Source organism: Thermobia domestica, chromosome 3 (assembly GCF_964235325.1).
Source record: "Thermobia domestica chromosome 3, izTheDome1.hap1.1, whole genome shotgun sequence".
NCBI classification, from domain to species: domain Eukaryota; kingdom Metazoa; phylum Arthropoda; class Insecta; order Zygentoma; family Lepismatidae; genus Thermobia; species Thermobia domestica.
In genome coordinates, this window is record NC_137456.1 from 65,351,677 (window position 1) to 65,371,858 (window position 20,182).

The window sequence follows — 20,182 nt, forward strand, 5'->3', positions numbered from 1 at the left end:
AGCAGCGATAAACGGAAGATCATGAATTCGCATCGACAAATTACTATACCCAACACAATCTCCTTGAATCACATCACATATGCCTTTCAATAGTTCGTTAAATGAATAAAAGGAAATCTAAAATTCAAGGATTTAAGATAAGTTTGTAATTTTGAGTATAAAATATTTCGATTATTGAAAAAATTAGATGGAAATCTGATTAAATTCATTATCTTAATTGCTGGTACAAACTTAAGGTCAAATTAAAGTATTATAGCATTTTTGTGTGTTTAGCAAGTTACATTAAACTTTCTTTAATGCAAAAATCTAATAATACTTTCTACTAAGTTCTTCCATCTGATTTTGTCTATAATCTAATATAAAATTAATACCTTTATCATAAATTGTGACACAGGATTGTAAATGAAGGGTAAGGAAAGAAAAAGAAGGAATGTCACAAAACTGCATTTTCGAGAAAACGGCGATTTAATATTGAAAACCGTGTAAAAAAGAATAGAATAATCAAATCTTTTGCCCCTTTTTACATGGACATTTCTACATCTACGCATGCATGGTATATATAGTCAAATAGTACCAAGAGTCACCAATAGATAGGACAAAGCATCCGATAAAGCACATACATGTCATGATGTACATTCCTTGTTATTTCCCCTTACCCTTCAAATAAGCTCATGGTCGTAGAAATCCATATACATTCCTTCTACATACATACACAGTCATACATATAGTTTATAAATATAACAAAGATATTTTGAACATTAATACATAATTTAAATTAAGTTGAACCAACATTGCTCTTGCTGTGTGAATTAATTAATATTTCTGTTATTTTTAATATCGATCTTTCTTTTATTTTCACTCCAAAACAGGAAAAGAAGAAGAAACAGGAGGAGATCGACCGAAAGAAGGCCGAGGTGCGAAAGAGGCTTGAAGAAGCCTCTAAAGCCAAAAAGGCCAAGAAGGGTTTCATGACCCCTGAGAGAAAGAAGAAACTTAGGGTGAGTAAGATGTTTGTATTCCAATCATTTGATATTACAGATATGCAAAGCTACAATAGAGTAGACATAAGAGGATAAATAAATATTTCTGAAACATAAGCAGGAGAAGGTTTAAATTTTCATATTGATAGATCTGTAAGACATCTTTAAATCACCCCGATTTTTCAAACTATAACCTGAAGTCCATTCTATCTGACCTAGTAAAGTTCATTCCACCCTGCTCTGTTCTTCTTTGCCATCGAACAAAGCAAGTCATTGGCCCAGTCCAGGGAAGATATAATTTTGATAATATACATAACTATGTACTTAAAATATAAAGTTTCCACCCCACGATTCTCATGCTTAATATCATTAAGAGATTGCTTGGTGTCATGAGCCTTCAGACTTTACCAATCCATAATAAACATCTATAGATTTACATACATTATAGATATTGGTTTTGGTTAGGTTATTTCGAATTCATTGAAGAAAAAAGGAATTAATAATAAATCAAATAATAAACACTAAAGAACAATTTAGTCTTGAGATGCATAGCATCTAAAGTCATTGCTGAAACAAATAAATTAAGATTGTAAAATATGCATTAGTCAGTTAATGATTTAACAGATTTGTCAACGAAACTTAAAGCTTAGCCAATTGATGAAAAAATTGTAAAAGCATACTCTGACACCAAGTTTGTCTGTAGATGAAACAACATCTTTTTGAATTTTGGCGCTTTAGGAGCTGTTTTATTTATTTTGTATTTTTAAAACAAAGTATTTTTTTAATTGTTTTTGTTTATCACACTACATTAGTATTATTACATTTATTTTCTTTGATTAAATATAAAATATTCTATATTAATTTCAAATGTCTTCTTGTGTGTTAAAAAATAGCTCCTCCTCTTCCCTTCAAAAGCATGTAAATGGTCAGCAATAAAATATGGTTTTATATTCTTTTTATTAATATTTCTTCCATACTTTCAATTATTTTAAGATTTTCTTGTCCCTCTTTTAGTTTGTCTTATCTGATAGAAAATATTTTAGAAGTACTTAAAAGTATTCAGAAAAAATATTTTCTAATAAACTAAATTTAATGGTGAACCATTAACTAAATAGGTTATATAAAATATTTTTAAATTTGTATGGAGACCACATGGATGTTATTGTTAAATGTAATCAAGTTATAGAAAGTCTAAGTTGATTTCTTAATAAGAAATGTACATTTTGATCATTTTCTAAATACTATATAACAAGTCTTATAGGAAAAAATATGGATCAATTTGAGAAAAGTTGTAGGTATTTTACAGACAGAGAATTGCTTTCCCTCTACGTCTATAAAAGTTGAAAACACAGGGAAAAATACAAGAGCTCTCACAAAATTATAAAAGCAAACATAACTCTAACATCTAGTTACATATTATATTTATATCAAGAAAATTTTTTTAAAAATGTAATGGTATCGCGGAATTGGAAGAATTCGTAATCGCCTTCTAAATATAACAAACTTCGCCACAAAATTAAAATCACGTACTGAAGTGACCAACATGACGTTATGTTAAACTAATCCCAGTTAGCTTCCACCCATGATAAACCTTGCACTTGAATGCAAGGAGTTTATTCGCCGTGCTTCCACGAAACCCCATTTTACCGACATGTCCGGATTGAAAAATAAATCACAAACGATAAACATAATCGCAACAACAAATAAAATTATCAATCCACTACCGTCCCAAATAGATGATATATGCCGTGTCCTAAAAAGAAACGTTTGGAAAAGAGTACCAAGGCGATGGTTTGATAAAGAAAATGTCAAAAATTAAAAATCATGCTTGTAATTCGTGTAAACTAAAACTACTACTTGGATATTATTCACAAAGCAACGCAAAATTATTATTTTTTTAATCTTTTCGATAATTTATGCTAGATAATAAAAATAAAGTGGAAAATACTACTCTCTAATCTGATATTGTATATTAATGCGTGGAAAATGTTTGTGATCCGTTTCGATTATATGTTCCCATATTTAAATTCACTTATTATTATCTGCATTGAATGTAATGTGCGATATATGCTCTCAGTGCATTTTTGTATATTTTCATATATATGTAACTGATGTGCACTCTTGCAAGGTGATAATTTTGCAATAGGAGGGGCGATAGAACAAATGAAGAACTGTCCTCCATTATATTGACTCAATTCCAGTGGTTATGTGGCTGTTGTCAATAGATAATCTCTAAAATTGCACAATGCAAAATCACTTGGAACTTTCAAATAACATAGCTAGACAGAAATGGAACTTCAAATACGTAATGTGCTGACTATTTATTCCAAAAGACAAATGTAACACTTCTTAAAGATAATTGTACGATGCTTCAATAAGTGAATTTATAATAAAGCACAACTCAACTTTGCAGTTCTCTGGGCGCTTAATCGAAAGCGCAATATACTATCACACTATCACAACACTGTTCTGTGGGTAGTTCTTCACTTTTGACGAATTACTTTTTTAAGCTTTGGGTATAATGTTATAATTTTGGTTAATAAAATTTGGTTGAACAATATTTAACACAATTTTTGAACTTGTCAAGAATAAGGAGCACTTGAAAACACAGCTATTCAGAGCAACTGAAATAATGTGTTGGCTGTAATAATTGGTAATAAGTGCGAAGCAGAATTTTACCGTTAATTCATAGGTGGGGTTCTTGCAGATGGACAAAGGTATAGAATGCATGAAAATTATAGGTTTGCACAACCACGTGACCCAAACTTCCAGATTATCTAGGATGTGAATTTGGTTACATGTCTGTTCTCACAAAGCAAAATATATGAAAATAACAAGCTCTTCGCAATAATGCACATTTGTGCAAAAAAATGACATAGTCTTTCACTTTTAAGGGAGAGAAATCGTAGCTTCAAAGACAATGTCTTAACTCCATAAAGAAAAATGATAAAATGTTCGCAAAGAAATAAAGTTCAAAATTATTATAGTTAATCGCAAAAATTTTAGCCCTAAACATCGGTTTCAGTGTACTTCAAATTAAATAACCAGATTCAGCAGAGAAATCACCTTAATAAGTCCTTAAGGCATTATTGTGTCTTGCGTCATTTGCTTTTTATAAGTTTCTTGTTTCCTCTCTGTGTGCATCATATGATTTTTTCCCGAAGTTACTGACCAAAGTACATGAAAAGGGTGTTGTATGCAATTTTTGCTGACGAATTTACGTGTGAGGAGGTCGATGGGTATGGATATGCGTGTACAAAAATACACAGTAATATTAAAACATGTATAGTGATTTGCAGAGTTAGTTTAAAACAAAATGTATGCCCTTGTATAGTTGCTGTTGAGAAAGAAAGCCGCTGAGGAATTGAAAAAGGAGCAAGAAAGAAAGGCAGCTGAGAGGAGGCGCATTATTGAGGAAAGATGCGGAAAGCCCAAGAACATCGCAGATGCCAGCGAGGGTAAGTAGTGGAATGTTTAAATCCATTTTTATTTGTCACAATATTGTTGCATATTAGTTAATACAGTGAAATAAAAGAGTTCATTGTAACTACACATTTAGTTCAATTTACATCTTTACTTTCTAATATAGTGACTTTTTGAGACTATTAGAGGAGTCAAAACGTTCTCGGAATTTGGTTGCAACACTTTATTGCCACAATATAAGTACATATTTACTTAATTGTCTTCAAATTAGGCTTCTCCGGAGCACACACACACTTGCTTAACTACTTCTGCTATTTCTGGAAACACAGACGAAAGTTCTCGGTTTGGTACCGTGTCTTCCGCAGTTCAGCCGTCACGTTGGTTTTGATCGTCTTCTACGGTGATGAAACGGGCACCTTTGAGGCCAATTTTTTTCCGTAACACATTGTCACCGTAAACTCTTTTTAAGGCTATCAAAGTCTCGGAAGCAGGTTTCCCCAATTTGCACATGAACTTAATGTTTGCGCATTGGTTGAACTGTGACGTTACGCCAACTGATCAACACGTACTACTCCTTCCAGCTACACTACTCATATAGTGCTTGTTGTGACCTGGTCACAGTTGTCAAATTCATATAAGTAGATAACCTAAGAACTGTGCTGTATAAGTGTCATTGTCATAGCTTCACAAATGCCAAAACTAGGGATGGCCAGAACCGGTTCCTGGTGGAACCGGTTTTCGGGTCTGAACAGAACCGGTTCCTAAGATCCGGTTCCGGTTCTGGATCTCCGAGAACCGGTTCCACCGGAACCGGAACTTTGTGGCCATCCCTAGCCAAAACTACAACATTCCGAGAACTTTTTGACTGTCCTGGTATCATTTACAAATATCATTTAATTTTCAGTTAATATACATTTTTGAAAAGCTAAAAAAAAAGAACTTTCAATTTTTTTAGGAAATAATCTACAATACCCATATGATCTTTTACATTTATTTTCATTTCACATATAGATATCTTCTAATCGTTATTGTCTAATTTTTATTTTTGAAACAACCAACATCAAAATCTTAAATTTACATTACTTTAAGTTGTATTGTAGTCTGCTAAGTGTAACGCTTGTAATAGATCTTTTCTGGGAAATAATGTAATTACATTTAATGAACAGAAAACTACCAAAGGAAACCAATAAAGCAGAAGGTAGGTAGTTAACTTTTTGTGTAAATGTTGTTCGGAAAAGCCAATGTTTATATTTTTTAATTAATTAATAGGAAAAGTAGATAGTTTTTTTATATTTTTCTTTAAGATATTCTCAATCTGTGTTGCCTATTTATGTTTGACCATGTGTTTCAAGTGTTAGATGTTACTCATATAGACAGATATTATTTTTCCTTGCACTTGAGTAATTTTGACAGTATAAATAACTCTGAACATTATGAAAAGTATATAACAATTAATATAAAAATTTATTTGCTCACAATTCTTTTTTTTATCTTGAAACACAAGATTCATTGTTTAATCACTTCTTTATTAAAGTCAAGATATTTATTTTAAGATTTTTTGTAATATTAATTTATTTTTTTAATTCTGTTAAATGCGTTTTCTAAATTTGTAGCCTTGTACCTCGTTTATTGCAAATGCATGTAAGTACTACCAAAACTACCATCTGAATAAAAAAATGTAACGTCAGCAAAACATATGTTATTTATTTAAAGTTTAAACTATTACACAAATCTTAAAATAAATATACTTACGTTATGCATTGTTTTCTTCAACCGAAGAAAAATGTTATTTTTTTCAGATGTCTATTCACAGTTTTAATAACAAAAGAAAAAAACATATGTCTTAGAACTTCCTAAAATTAACATTTTGCTTTATGAACAGATTCTATAAAGAGAACCATTAAGGATTACTACCAAAGACTGTGTATTTTGGAAGATCAGAAGTACGATTTGGAGTTTGCTGTGAAAAAGAAAGATTTTGAGGTAGCCACACCGTGTTGGAAAAGAAATTATGCATATATATATAAATATACATTTTTAAAATTATTGTTACCGATGGACTGAAATCTATCTTCTGCTGAATCTGTCTTTATGTGCAGCTTATAAATGTGTCATCTTTCTTAATCATCTCACATAGCTAAGCTGGCTTATCTTACGCTAAATCTGCATTCAATTTACAAACATACATTTATTTGTATTTTTTTTTTAAAAAAAAAGAAATTTCTGTGTTTTGTTAACTAAGTAAACGAAAATTATCGCTATATATCAACTTCTCACACAATTCATCTGTTGTTTTTAAAAATAAAAAAAATCCTCTGTGTATATCATCCTCTGATACTACAAACATTTTTGTATCTTTCGTTCTCTAAAAACAGTTGAAGAACATTCCATAGAATCTATAGATATTTAACCATAACCTTACTCTATAACATGTACATATATATTGGTATATATGCATACAGAGTGTTTCAAAATAACATCGACAACGTTTGGAAGGTGATTCCTGACACCAAGATAAGACAAAAAGTATAAACCAACCTGGGTGAGAAATCCTTCATTTCGGAGTTATAGGCTGCCGAAAACATGAAAAAATTAACTTTAAAGGTGCATAGCTCCAATAATATGAGACCTACCGTAATTGGGTCAATACTTCACTGCAGAATTACTATGTGCCCTATCCAAATATCCATGTTTCAGAATCCTGCGGTACTTCTGCAACAATTTTTATAGAGGCAGTTGGTGAGTACTTCAAATGAAATGTCCATAGCCAAACTCCCTGTATAAAAATTGTTACGTGAGTACTCCAGGATTCTGAAACGTGTATTTTAGGATAACGCATACATTAATTCCTAAATGAAGTCTTGTCCCGACTACAGTAGGTTTCATAGTGTTGGAGCTATGGACCTTTAAAGTTCATTTTTCCATGTTTTCGCCAGCCTATAACTCCGGATTTCTGATCCCAGGTTGGTCTACACTTTTTGTCTTATCTTGGAGTCAGGAATCATTTCTTGAACGTTGTCGGTGTTGTTTTGAAACACCATATATATGTACATTTTCATATTTTCATATATATGTGTTAAAAAAAGAATCTTCATGTTAACACTGTGCAAAGCAATGTTGGCTCTTTGTGTTCAACAGCTTAAGAACTGGGCTCGCTTTCTTTTCAAACTGACAGTATCTCTGCTACTGCTTCTAAATACTACAAGCGTGGGTTTCTTTCATCTCTCACACAAATATATATATATGTGTTTGTATGAGTGATATGGATGTACGTAGGTGTTTGTGTGTTTGAATGTGTTATATATATCTATACATATATATATATACTTCATTAGGTATATATATATATACATAGATAGATAAATATTTCTTTCCTAAAAGATTATGTTAATACCAGCAGAACTTTTGTGGTCTTCTGTTTGTTTTTTGTCTTTTTATATTTGTCCATTAATAGATAAAATCCCAAAAAATTATTAATCTTCAAATTTACCGTCCTAAACCTCTTTCATATCATCAAACAGGAACACTGAAAGAAATCTGTAAGGCTTACCACAAACGGATAGCTACATTAGAGAGTGAGAAGTATGACCTTGAATATGAAGCCGGCAGAAAGGAATATGAGGTCTGTAAAATGATTTTGAAATCAGGAAGTTGAAGCCAGCAACAGCGCATGCGTATTGTAGTTATCGGATTCTTACTTTTTTTTTCTTAAACAAAAGTTCAAAAGCAGAAGTTTTGCACAGTGATTTTCGCTAGTTTCTTCAAGTTTGTTACAACTATTATATACCTTTTGTATCGTGTGCCTTTCAGCGGAAGCATATTTATTGCGACGTAGTTGCATTATTTTTCTAAAAGCATTAAAACTTCGTATTATACAGTATTGGAAATAATATTCTTTCTTTTTTTACAAATTCTCGTAGAATATCAAATTAGAGTCGGTATATTTGGCGCTTTCGCTTTTGCTTACAAATCAAGCTTTATTTTTCTTGTACCGTAATCGTAATAATTATAATAGACAATTGCATATTAATGAAGTAATTAATTGTATTATTTTAGTAGCAAATATTCGCCAATAGCAGCTTATATTTTGATAATGATGTTTTTTTATTCACGTACTTTTATTTCATTAATTGCTTCCAAATAAACCAATTATTTACCATATTTTCCTAATTCCATCTTGTACTATATTCATTTTTTTACATATTTCCTTAATCAAATCATTCCAAAAATTTCTTCTTTTTATTATTAAATATTTTTTTTAATTAGTTATTAATTCTACCTTTTACCTGGTAATTTAAAAAAAAAAATAGGAAAAAATATTCTCTCTTGCTTTCAGCTTAATTTTACTACTAATAAGTTTATTATTCGCCTCCTATAAGTAAAAGTTTCTGATCATATATATAAAAAACACAATATGATATATATATAAGAATTACACCAAATTTTGTTCTAGTTCTTTAGTTTTTATTAAAACAAACTCTCTCACAAAAAACAAACTAATTATATTTCTCGGTAGCAAGATCGTAAAAAAAAATTGACAAAAATTTTAGATATATAATTTAACTTTCTTTTCAATTTACGCTTTTGAGAATTATTGATTGTCTATTAAACAATCAAACGAACGTTGTTCTTGTTCTATAACCGCAGTGGTGGTTTTATAATAGAAATGCCGCGGCGGTTAGCCATGTCGATTATTACTCTATAACTGTTAAATAGTAAGAAAGTGTGTTAAACAAAATTGATATGCACTGTAAAAGTCATTATCACACTAGAAGTTGCATTTAAAATGGCGCAGCCATATAGTTCGAAGTCGCCTGTTTTAAATTGTTTGTTATATAGCTAACTTTTTTTTGTTATATTTATGAAAATTAATGACGTTAAAAATCTCTACACTCGTTAAAATTTGTAACAAACATAAAATAAACTTTAAAAAAAACACTTATAACAAATACAATAACTTTGTATGAAACTAGAGTTCGAGACAGTGCTGCCTATCACGACGCCATGTTGCCCCGAACTCCCAAATGAAAGTTACTAGAATTTCTTACTGCATTAAGGACAACTCCATATATATCCAATTCAGCAAAACTATAATACATTACTTATTCGCGATTCGTAAGAGAAAAAAGATACTCCCTCTCAGTTTCAATCTTAATTGGTATGTCACAATTAATCCTCGTGTGTAATTCTAGTTGAACATTGAATTTATTCGTCGTGAAAAATATCTGTTCTTAAACCTCAAACACATTGTCAAAAAAGTAATTGTACTTCAATCATACATTGGCAATTCACGGCAAAATTTGGTATTATGCTCGGACATTTTAATAAGTGTTTAAATTTAAGTTAAAGAACAGATTCTGTGCGCAGGCAAAGTATTTCTTTTTTAAGTTTTGAAATCATGTTTTATGTAGCTATTTGTCACACACATATATTTGTGCAACAGATGACTTAAAGTACAGGATTTTCATGCACTACTTGCAGATAAATATGAGAGAATGTTATTTTTAAGTAGTATTTTTTAGTAGGTTTCCTTGCGTTTATGAAATAAAAACAAATTTAATTATAAAGAACAGATATGTAATTTACAGTATGTAAATATGTTATGTTTATTTTTCTTCCATCTTGCTAAATGTCACAAGCTTTGCTTTATAAAACTGTTATATGTCACGTTTTTTTTTTTTCTGAATTCATTTACACATTTCATATTTGTAAATAGTGACTTGTGAACAAACGTTTTTTTCTTTTCTTACTTTGAATTTTTTTGTATAAATTTAAAAAAACTAAACCCACTATTCGTTCGTTTTTTTTATGTTGATATATATATATAAATATTAGTAATTCTTATGAACAAATTAATTTTTTTTACAGGACGAAAAAATCATAACCGCTGATTCCTGGTGCAGGAATGTTCTTTCTCAATAAACTAAGATAGCTTCAACAAACAAAAATTATACTAAACGGGAAAAGAATAACTTTTTTATTTCCATTCTTCCTTTCTTATTCAATGCATTTTTCTTCATTCTTTTTGTATTCTAGCCGAACTTCAGACAATTTGCAAGGAATACCATGCCCACATAGGTAGAATTGAAGGCGATAAATACGATCTTGAATATTCTATAAGGGTCAAAGACTTCGAGGTAAAATAAACCAATAAAGCACACGAATTAGACGATATATATATATTTATATAGTTTCCATTTAATAACATTAATAATAATAATCGTAATAATAATAGTAACATTCATTATGAGTATTGCTATTTTTTTTGCCTCAGTGGTCACATTTGTTGTATTTTTTTTAAATCTTACAACGTCTCCATATTGACATTCTGCACGCTGTTTATATACCCATATTCACCAAAAAAAAAAAAAAAAAAAAAAACTTTAGCGCAGCTGAAAGCACAGAGGGGTTATTATTGCTCTCTCTATCTCTTTATTCATCTTTTTTGTCAAACTACGGTTTCAACTTCGCTACATTTTGATTCAATTCGAAATAATCGAAACATTTCATGGCCGCTTTTGAATTTTCATTTCAGGGACACTTTATGGAGGGGAATATTATTTCACATTCATTTAAAAATACTTTTTCCTGCGTTTCTTTTATATACTCATGTTACTGAAAACAAAACATACTTTCTTTGTGGTATATATATATCTTGTATTTATATATGCAATATTTATATAGATGCATAATATATATATAAATAGACAGGTAGATCTTAATATATTATTATCTTTAAAATATACTATATTCTTAATCTTTTAAATTGTTTCAATGTGTTAACCGATTTACTTTTAGACGAACTGAAGGAAATTGTGAAGGGCTATTTTGATCGGGTATACGTATGCGAGGGTCAGAAGTGGGATTTGGAGCACGAAGTTAGAAAAAAAGACTACGAGGTATAGTTAACCTTTAAGTATCATTATTTCTCAATGAATGAGTACCCACACATGAAGTTTGCAAATCCTTGACCAGCCCTGGTTCAAGTTTGCATACTTCTTCAAACTATCACCGGAAAATGAACATATATTTTTTAAAAAATATATATATACGGAGCAGATTCTAAATACTTTTAAACTGATGAATAGAATCTATATTTCAATTTGTAAAAACAATGCCAGATTGCTTTTAATAAATATTATTATTCAATTATACATACATGCTTTCTAAAGAGACTAACTTTGCTGACTAAACGTATAAATTTAATAATTTAAAATCCTTATTCCCCTTTCAGTTAAGTATTAAAATAACATTGCTAGTATCGTACTACACACACATTATACGTATATTTATATAGATACACACACAATATAATGAAGTGCTCTATAAAGTAAGAAATATTTTATGAAGGGTTGACCCCAAGTACTTACTCCTTCCACATCCACTACAACCTTGTATTCCTTACAATTATTATCATGAACGAAATATATATTCATGAGCAAAGAGGATCCTTTGTACGTTTAAATTATCACACACGGTTAAATTATTACATTGAAGTAACAGTACTTCAGTGTAAAGCGTTCTAGTAATGTTACAAACAAATTTCTTAATTAAATCAAGTAGTCATTGCAGAGAAGTATACAGGATATGCTACATTAACTAACAACTTTAAAATAGATATATTATATTAAACAACACAGTAGCTTAATAGACTTTTTTTTTTTAAAAAAAATGTATTTTAAAATGCTTATTAAATAAACTAACCAAAGCTGTATCAGTAAGTGAAAGATGTACTTTTTTTCACATGCCTTATATGTAAAAGAAAGAGAAAAAACGACATACAAAGAAAGAAAGTGTCACTAGTCGTTACCTGCTCCTAAACGCAAAGCAGTATTTTTTAAAAGAAGAAACCAAAATCTAAATAAGAAGGAAAATGATTTTTAAGTAAGAATTTTGCAAACACAGGGCTGGCCAACGATGAGGTGCACAAGTCTAACATGACTAGTGACACAATTATTTACTTATTTAGACAATTATAAATTCCCTGTTTTTTTAAAAAAAAATTCATTTCATTTATTTATTTATTTATTCCTTTCTTTATTTATTTACATAGCTCGTTTCTTATATTTTCGAATAATGTCTTGAAAATGAATTTTTACTTGCATTTTTGCATCTTGAGAAGTAGAATAAAAAAAAATACCCCCCTTTGAAGCAAACAAAACAAGTAATATCTGATGGACAGAGAAAGAACTTTACATATGGTGCAAACTCCACTTCTCCTTTCTAAATTTTATTTTATCAAATTGTTTGGATCTTTCTTATTAATTAATCCAAACCTTTTTTTAACTTTATATATATATATCTTTCATTAAAAAATAAAACCTGATACCTAATTTACTTTCCTAACATGATACTAGTACTTACTTACAAAATCACCATTCGTGGTCAGCCCTTTTTCTGTTATTATATAGTTAAGGACTGTAAATACCAGTTTGCTAAATAATAATAATGAACAATAATATAGTATCTTATTTTGAATTAAGAGCTAAATAATCTGAGAAAACTTACCGTAAAAATAGAAATTTATTTCCTTTTGTTGCTTCATGTATTTTAAAACCTCTGTGGTGACTATATTATAACCTGTAGATACATCATTAATACTTTTCTGTGTTAATCGAAAAAGCATGCTTCTTTGTAATCTGTATTTGTATGTGATTACTTATGATCATATATATAATATTTGTTCAGTCAAATTTTCTCACATACAAGTCCAACTGTCTTCTCATGGTTCACCATATTACACACACTTGTATTTATTATTTCTTTTAGTGTGAAGTCTGAGCGTAGTTCTTTTTTTTTTCCTTTTCAGAAGTAAATTTAATCAATTCATTCTTTAGGTGTCCATATAAGTGTTATTTATTTATTCACATCATTTTTTTTTGTCTCATTACAGTCCTTAATACAATAAAAGTATGGCACTTCAAATGATTCTCTTCTTGTCTCTTGTCAGTGTTTTTTTTTTATTTTTTTATGTTCTAGTATTATCTTTTTTGTATAACTGACAGTACTAACAACATTACGTCTCTGTGGTAAAACTTTTATATATTTTTTTTTACTCATTGTTCGTAACATTCTTTTGTGTTATAAATAAAATAACATACTCTAATAATAACTTTTTTGTTAGATACCTGGCACTTCTTTTTTATTTTTTCAATTTTTTATAAAGAAATTTAACTATTACTCTAAATATTTAAAAAATATATTATTACTAAAATATTAAAAGTAATTACCTATAAGTAGATCATAACATTTATTAATTTCCACTAGCTTTGTATTCCAAATCCAGTTTGATTCATAACCAGTATTTATAAATATATATATATTCATATCTATATATATATATATGTTTACAAAAACTACAAAGCAATCGTGTTTCTTTTATAACTTTTCAACATTGAATGTATTTCCAAAATAAACAAAGAAAAAACACTTTGTAACCACATAGAAGTATAATAGAAACCAGATTAACAATGAAGTGTTGAAGATTGGAAACGAAAAAACAATAATCATCCAATTAAAGTGCCATTTTTTTTCCAGATGTTCCCCTCCATATAAGTATTGATAAACCTCCCTGGAAATGTATTTTTTTTAACCCTCTTCTGCTCTCAGCTGTTGTTAGTAATCTAAAATTAAAAAAAAAAAGATATATATATTATATATATATATATTCTCTCAACTTTAAAAAAAATTATCTGAGAATGGAATTTGCACCATATGTTTTGTGTAGTGATGTAGCATTCGTTTAGTGTTTACAATTTTCTCCCCCTCCGCCCCTACTATACCAGACATGAAATGCTTCCCCCTCCCACCTTTATCTTCTTCTGTTTCTTCTTCTTCTTCTTCTTCTTCTTTAAGCTGATCATGACCAGCTTCTAAGTTAGCAAATGAGAAGAAAAATATATCTTATTTAGAAAACAATTTTCTTTTTTTTTCTAAGGTACTTTACCCCAATAACACCACAGTTTGACCTAATTAATAATTATGTTTCGTAATGTTGTTTATAGACGTATGTATACCTCTTCAAGGACACGTATCATTTTATTCTGTTTAATAATTTATCGAATTTTTGGAGATAACATTAGTTTATGAACTGTTATCTTCAGTCACTTACTTCTTACTTGATATTACTTATTTCTTTAGTAAACCAAAAAAGAAAAATAGAATTCATTGTCTTTATCCCTCCCTGCCTCTTAAGAGGCTTAATCACTACGAAATTAAAATATCGCTAATTTTACAGTAATTATGTGGTATCTTCAAATAGATAAAAGATAATCAAAATGTGGAACAAGAGCGCGCTAGACAATATTATTTTGCATGAGGTACCTTTATCACGAGTCATCTAGTAGGTTTCCATTTGCAGCCATTTAGAAACGCGAAAATAAATGCTGATTTTCAAAATGGCTGGAAATCGAAAGTGAATCGATAAGTGAATCGTGATAACCGTATCTCATGAAATATCTCATCTATGGCGCTCTTATTCCACATTTCGATTATCTTTTATCTATTTGAAGATATCACATAATTACTGTAAAATTAGCGGTAGTTTAATTTCACTGTGGTGGGACCTCTTAAGGATGCGTTCTTTTATTGGAATTTGCAATTACTTGGAAATTATGATTGGATTTTTAATATGCGTCGAATTATTATCAGTATTTTTTATTACTCTTCGCAATGGTGCTTAAAGTGGCTCGAAAAGAGTTCTCAATGTTGACCTCTAAAAAAAAATAAAAAAATAAAGTAGTTCTGTTGTAAGTAAGACATGATTTTTGTTTTAATAGTTTACAAGATACCTTAAAGCATAGAAATAATGATAATAATGATGGAAGAAATGGACGAATTTAAATACTTCGGCGTACTGATAAAAGTACGAACTAATTCAATGAGAGAATAAGAAGAATTTTAGGAATGATCAAAAAAATGGATCAAAAGATTGCGATCTTGGCCAAGTATTTTAGGAATGATCAAAAAATGCATCAAAATATCTTAGCCAATAATTAGTTTTTTGGATCAGGGACCACAAAATTTTTGAACGGACCTAAATTGAGTTTTTGTATTTTCTACGGAATAAGCACATCACAGTGAGTTAAGTGGTAGTTGGGTTTGGGTTTGGAGTGTATGTAGTTCTCCAGACACAAGGCGTACAAGTAAATTTTCGATTGAAATATATTGTAACTTTTGACCCAAAAAGAAAATAAACGGCCACAATGAATGCTACTACTCCGTAAAATACTTTTCTATCGTCACAACTAATTGTCGAAGAAATTATAAGTAAAAACGTATAAATACATGATTCAAAACATCAATTTAATTGTTTGGATATGACAATTAGTTTGCTGATTTGCATATAAGAGCAGAAAATAAGAATTTTCAAATGTTAAGGAAATTATTTGTTGCAAAGAGACAAACAATGGAGTAAACGAAAGAAACGAAAGCAATGCAAAATTTCGTAATAGCTACAGTAGGACACCGAATGTTAATCAGATACCAGGTAGTCTAAGAAGTGTTGAGTCTTTTGCTCACAAGATGGCGTTAGTGTTCGAAATCTCAGGGAGCATGTGTCGCAACAAGTTGGGTCCAACGTCGTCTGACAGCTGATAGTTGAAGGTAGTAGGTGTGCAATGAGCAGCTACAAGTTGGGCCTACATCGTCTGACAGCTGATAGTTGAAGGTAGTAGATGTACAATGAGTCGCTGCAACTTGGGCCCAACGTCGACATTTTGACCCCCCCCCTAAAAAAAAAATGTCAGCAAAAAAAAAAAACAGACACTCAACAAAACCATTTCTCGTAAACACAACAGCCAATCAGGAGCCAGCATTTCCCTCAGCCAATCACAAGCTTCCATTCATAGCTCTGCCCTTAAGTAGTCACCATATATACATCCCAACATCTCCGGTCTCTTCATTACTATTCCTGAAGATGAATGCAATGTCTGCATTCAAAACGTCGGATGTCAATACATTCACCTGGCTGATAGCCCGAGAAGAGTTACTAAAATCCCGTCGCCAGGGAAAATTCAAATCTTTCTTCACAATAAATGTATTCTAAACTTTAAACTCCAAAGGCTCAATAGTTTTTAGACAACCTGATAATAACGTTTTAGACGTTTCAAATGTCCGAAATACGTCACTGGTGTAAGAAATACACGCCGATGCACTTCATTCTAGTTGGAAAATGTTTGGATAGGCCGAGAAAGCAGGAGAATAGTATAAACTAGAGACCTCGAAAGATAGATAAGTCTTGAATTGGACTGTCTTGGGATAGGTAGAATCAAATGTCGAAGTTCTGCTTCTGTGATGCTGTCTCTTCGGTCCCATAGAGTCAATAAGAAACCCTTATAAAAATTGCTATAGACTAGGCTCAATATAATCATATTGTGTACGTAGGCACAAAGTTGTAACTAGTAATATAGTGGGCAATTGTATGATTGTATAGAACGAACAAAAGAATTAAATGTTAATAACGAATAGAAATGAACATTTACAAATTATACCAAACTAAGTATCGTTATTTTCACATGAGTTTTCTAATGTTTTCGCGTTTAGTAGTAGCAGAAATGTAAATATTAAACTCGACACTATGTAGACCTTTCATCACTTTCTACTGATAGCTAATTTTAAATTCCGTTTTCGAATCGGGCTGAGGATACAAAGGTTGAATGAACTACGTAAAATACGGAGATGTAAAGAGGGCGTTAGAAAGAATATTAAATTAAGGAAAAATAATCTTAGAAATATTACTGAAAAACTCACGAACTCTCCAACTCAAATAGGTGAATGACGATAGTGAGAATAGCGAGAAGTTATTTTGTACTAGTCCTATCTTGTGTCCTGAAATTCTTCCCATTTTGTCTTCCTATTCAACTAGTAATCATAAATATGTTAAACTTGATATGTAGTGATCAAGTCTTGAGTGTCACAAATATCTTTTTATTTCAGAACCATTACGGTATGTAATATCAATTCATATTCTTACGTTTGTACTGTTCGCCGCTCAAAATAGCATTTAAAAAGTGTTTCCTATATATTTGTAGAAATAAATTGTTTTCAGAATTGCATTTAAATATAGTTATTATTATTATTATTATTATTATTATTATTATTATTATTATTATTATTATTATGATTATTATTATTATTATTATTATTATTATTATTATTATTATTATTATTATTATTATTATTATTAACTTGATTATTCAAAATGCTTGGTTTTGGTACAAAAAGTACAGACAATAGAATCATGAAATCGACGTGGTCATTTGCTGTCTATGGACACGATACCAGTATATATGTGTAACAATGATCAAATTAGTAACTACACAACAAATCATTATACTGTTACATCTCAATCCTTTGAGGACTGAAATTTTACACGGTATTATTTTAAAACATATGATAATTCTAGTTAATTGTCAGTTATTTATTTATTTATTTATTTGCCAAAGTTCCAGATACAGCAAGGCAGCCATTTTACACTGAAACTATATAACATAGAATATAAAATTAACAATAACAAATGTAAACAAAAAGCTGTATAAAGGTCCATAAGTGTAGCAATAACAAATTGAAATAAAACTAAGGTTCCATAAGTGTAGCAATAATTTCCAGTCGTAGTACATTCTAAGATTTAAAAATATCCACGTCAGAAGCAATGGAGTTAAATTCAGAAGCCAGTCTATAGAACAAAGAACGCTGAGTAATTGGTAATCGAGGCGTGTTACAATGAAGCAGTTCACTATTTCTAGTTCTTCTTGCAGCCACCCGAATATTAAATTTAGAGATAAGTTCTTCAGTTCTAAGTTTCCCATTTAGAATTCTATGAAGAAACATCATATCAAGTTAGTTATTATATAAACTGGTAGGCCTAATTTTACATGTGTCTTCAACAATAGAGAATAAAACATTTATTTAGAAGAAATTTAAACTTTAATGTACAGACCGACATTTTAAGACCATAATGTTATCAATGTAAATCAAGATCCTAAATCTTCAGTTTTCACTCTTTGATTATAAATAATGAAATGAAAATCTCTATAATTACAAACGTTGATAGTTCTACATCTTTGTAATTTCAACATGATCCAAAAAGACTACTGAGATATATCTCACGAAAAATAAAAACTCGTAAAGATATTACAAGCTATTGTTGATTTTCAATATTTAAAATTTGTTCAATCATTTATAAAATACTTCCGCAAGCATTGCTCCCTGACCTATTCAATATTTATATTCACACAGAACAATTCTGTACTACGGTGATGTAAACCATCTTATTTAGGCACTTACCACTGTGGTAAAAACGAAGTTCAAATGTTTCATCTTTCGAAGTAAAGTTTTACAAAGAATACTAAGTGCAAGGCAATATTATTATCACATTATATGCACCACATTTAAAAAAAAAAGTATTTCTTGACTTTCTATTGTTAATACATTCCATTCTTAATGTCATTATTCCTTTTCTCTTTCTGTCTTTTCTTTATGTAATTTATTTCACGTTATTGTAATAATGCTTACCTTATAATGCAAGGAATGTGAGCTGCCAGATTAAAATATTGCAAATAGTGAAATTGTCTTCCAGAGCTAGGTTTTAAGAGCCAACTTGTTTCATGCTTTTGATACAGAATTATTTATACTATAATATTGAAAAAGGTATATTTGTAATGTGTGTTACTATATTTAATTCAAACAAAAAAGAAAGAGAAAATAGGCTCTGTTCTATTATCTTTTGCGTTACACAAAGTATGTGACTATTGCGACACTACCAAAATTCTTCTATAGCCAAAAAACACAATATCTTACTTCATCTCTTTATTCTCAATCTATACCGTGACTATATTCTGAATCTCTTAAACCTATACCATTCTTAACTTACTATCTTAACATATCTTCCAATATTAATCGTATTTCTAATATTCATAATTTTCCACGTAATCTTGAATCACAAAATCAATCTATCTTCTATTCTATTCATCTCCCTTACGGGGGATTTTATAAAAAGTCACAGCACTAAGGCCCAGTTGACTGCTTCACTAGTTTTGTTTTGCAACGTTTTGATAAAATTATAATTATATAAGATGGCCCGTTCCAAACATGGAAGAATTGGCCTGTTCCAAGTAGTTCTGTTTCAACACTCTTAAAAAAAAGGGGGAAGGCAGAGGCTTAAGACATATAAAAAAAACATGTAAAATAATATAAAGTTTGTAATAAACTAAATTGTGTCTAGAAATAAAATTGTTTACGAAATTAAAATTGAAATAATTAAAGAGCACAACGCTCCATTGTTTTATAAACACAACGCCATCTTACCTCCCCTCCCACACACACACACACACACTATCTTCAAACTGTATCTTATATGCATTCTGTTTGCACATATTATCTCTCATTTTCCTTAGAGACAGTCAGTGTCACATTCGTAAGCACTTTGTATCATTCTCATATTCCAACAATATGAGATAATGCGCTTCAGATAAAAGCAAAACTTATGTTGAAAAATAATCAAAGTACGAGTTCTGTATTCATTATAAATGTACTGTACTTCAATAATTTAATTCAACAAAACATACATCATAATGACATTTATGAAAATAGTCGTCGCCCATTCTTGATGATCAAAGTAGTAGTAAAAATAATAATGATAATAAATGATGAAAATAAACTAAAGGAAAATATGTACGTGTGTCGAAAATACATCTTGTTTGAATGATTGTCATTTTAGTTGTCGTTCGGTTTATTTCCTTGTATGCATATCATCAATCAGCTATTAAAACAAGCGTGAG

General features: G+C 30.0%; 1 protein-coding gene across 12 annotated transcripts in view; it reads left to right on the plus strand.

Moving 5' to 3' along the window:
* The window catches only part of wupA (troponin wings up A), a 113,402-nt gene that overhangs the window by 40,174 nt on the left and 53,046 nt on the right, over nucleotides 1-20,182 (plus strand). For 6 of the 12 annotated variants that reach the window (XM_081751009.1, XM_081751013.1, XM_081751014.1 and 3 more), the window contains 3 exons: nucleotides 870-998; nucleotides 4,315-4,438; nucleotides 6,286-6,386. In XM_081751009.1, coding sequence (XP_081607135.1) covers nucleotides 870-998; nucleotides 4,315-4,438; nucleotides 6,286-6,386 — 354 coding nt within the window. Of the gene's footprint in view, nucleotides 1-869; nucleotides 999-4,314; nucleotides 4,439-6,285; nucleotides 6,387-7,924; nucleotides 8,026-10,439; nucleotides 10,541-11,201; nucleotides 11,303-20,182 lie in introns of all 12 variants that reach the window. The other 6 variants (XM_081751012.1, XM_081751019.1, XM_081751011.1 and 3 more) reach the window with 3 other exon arrangements.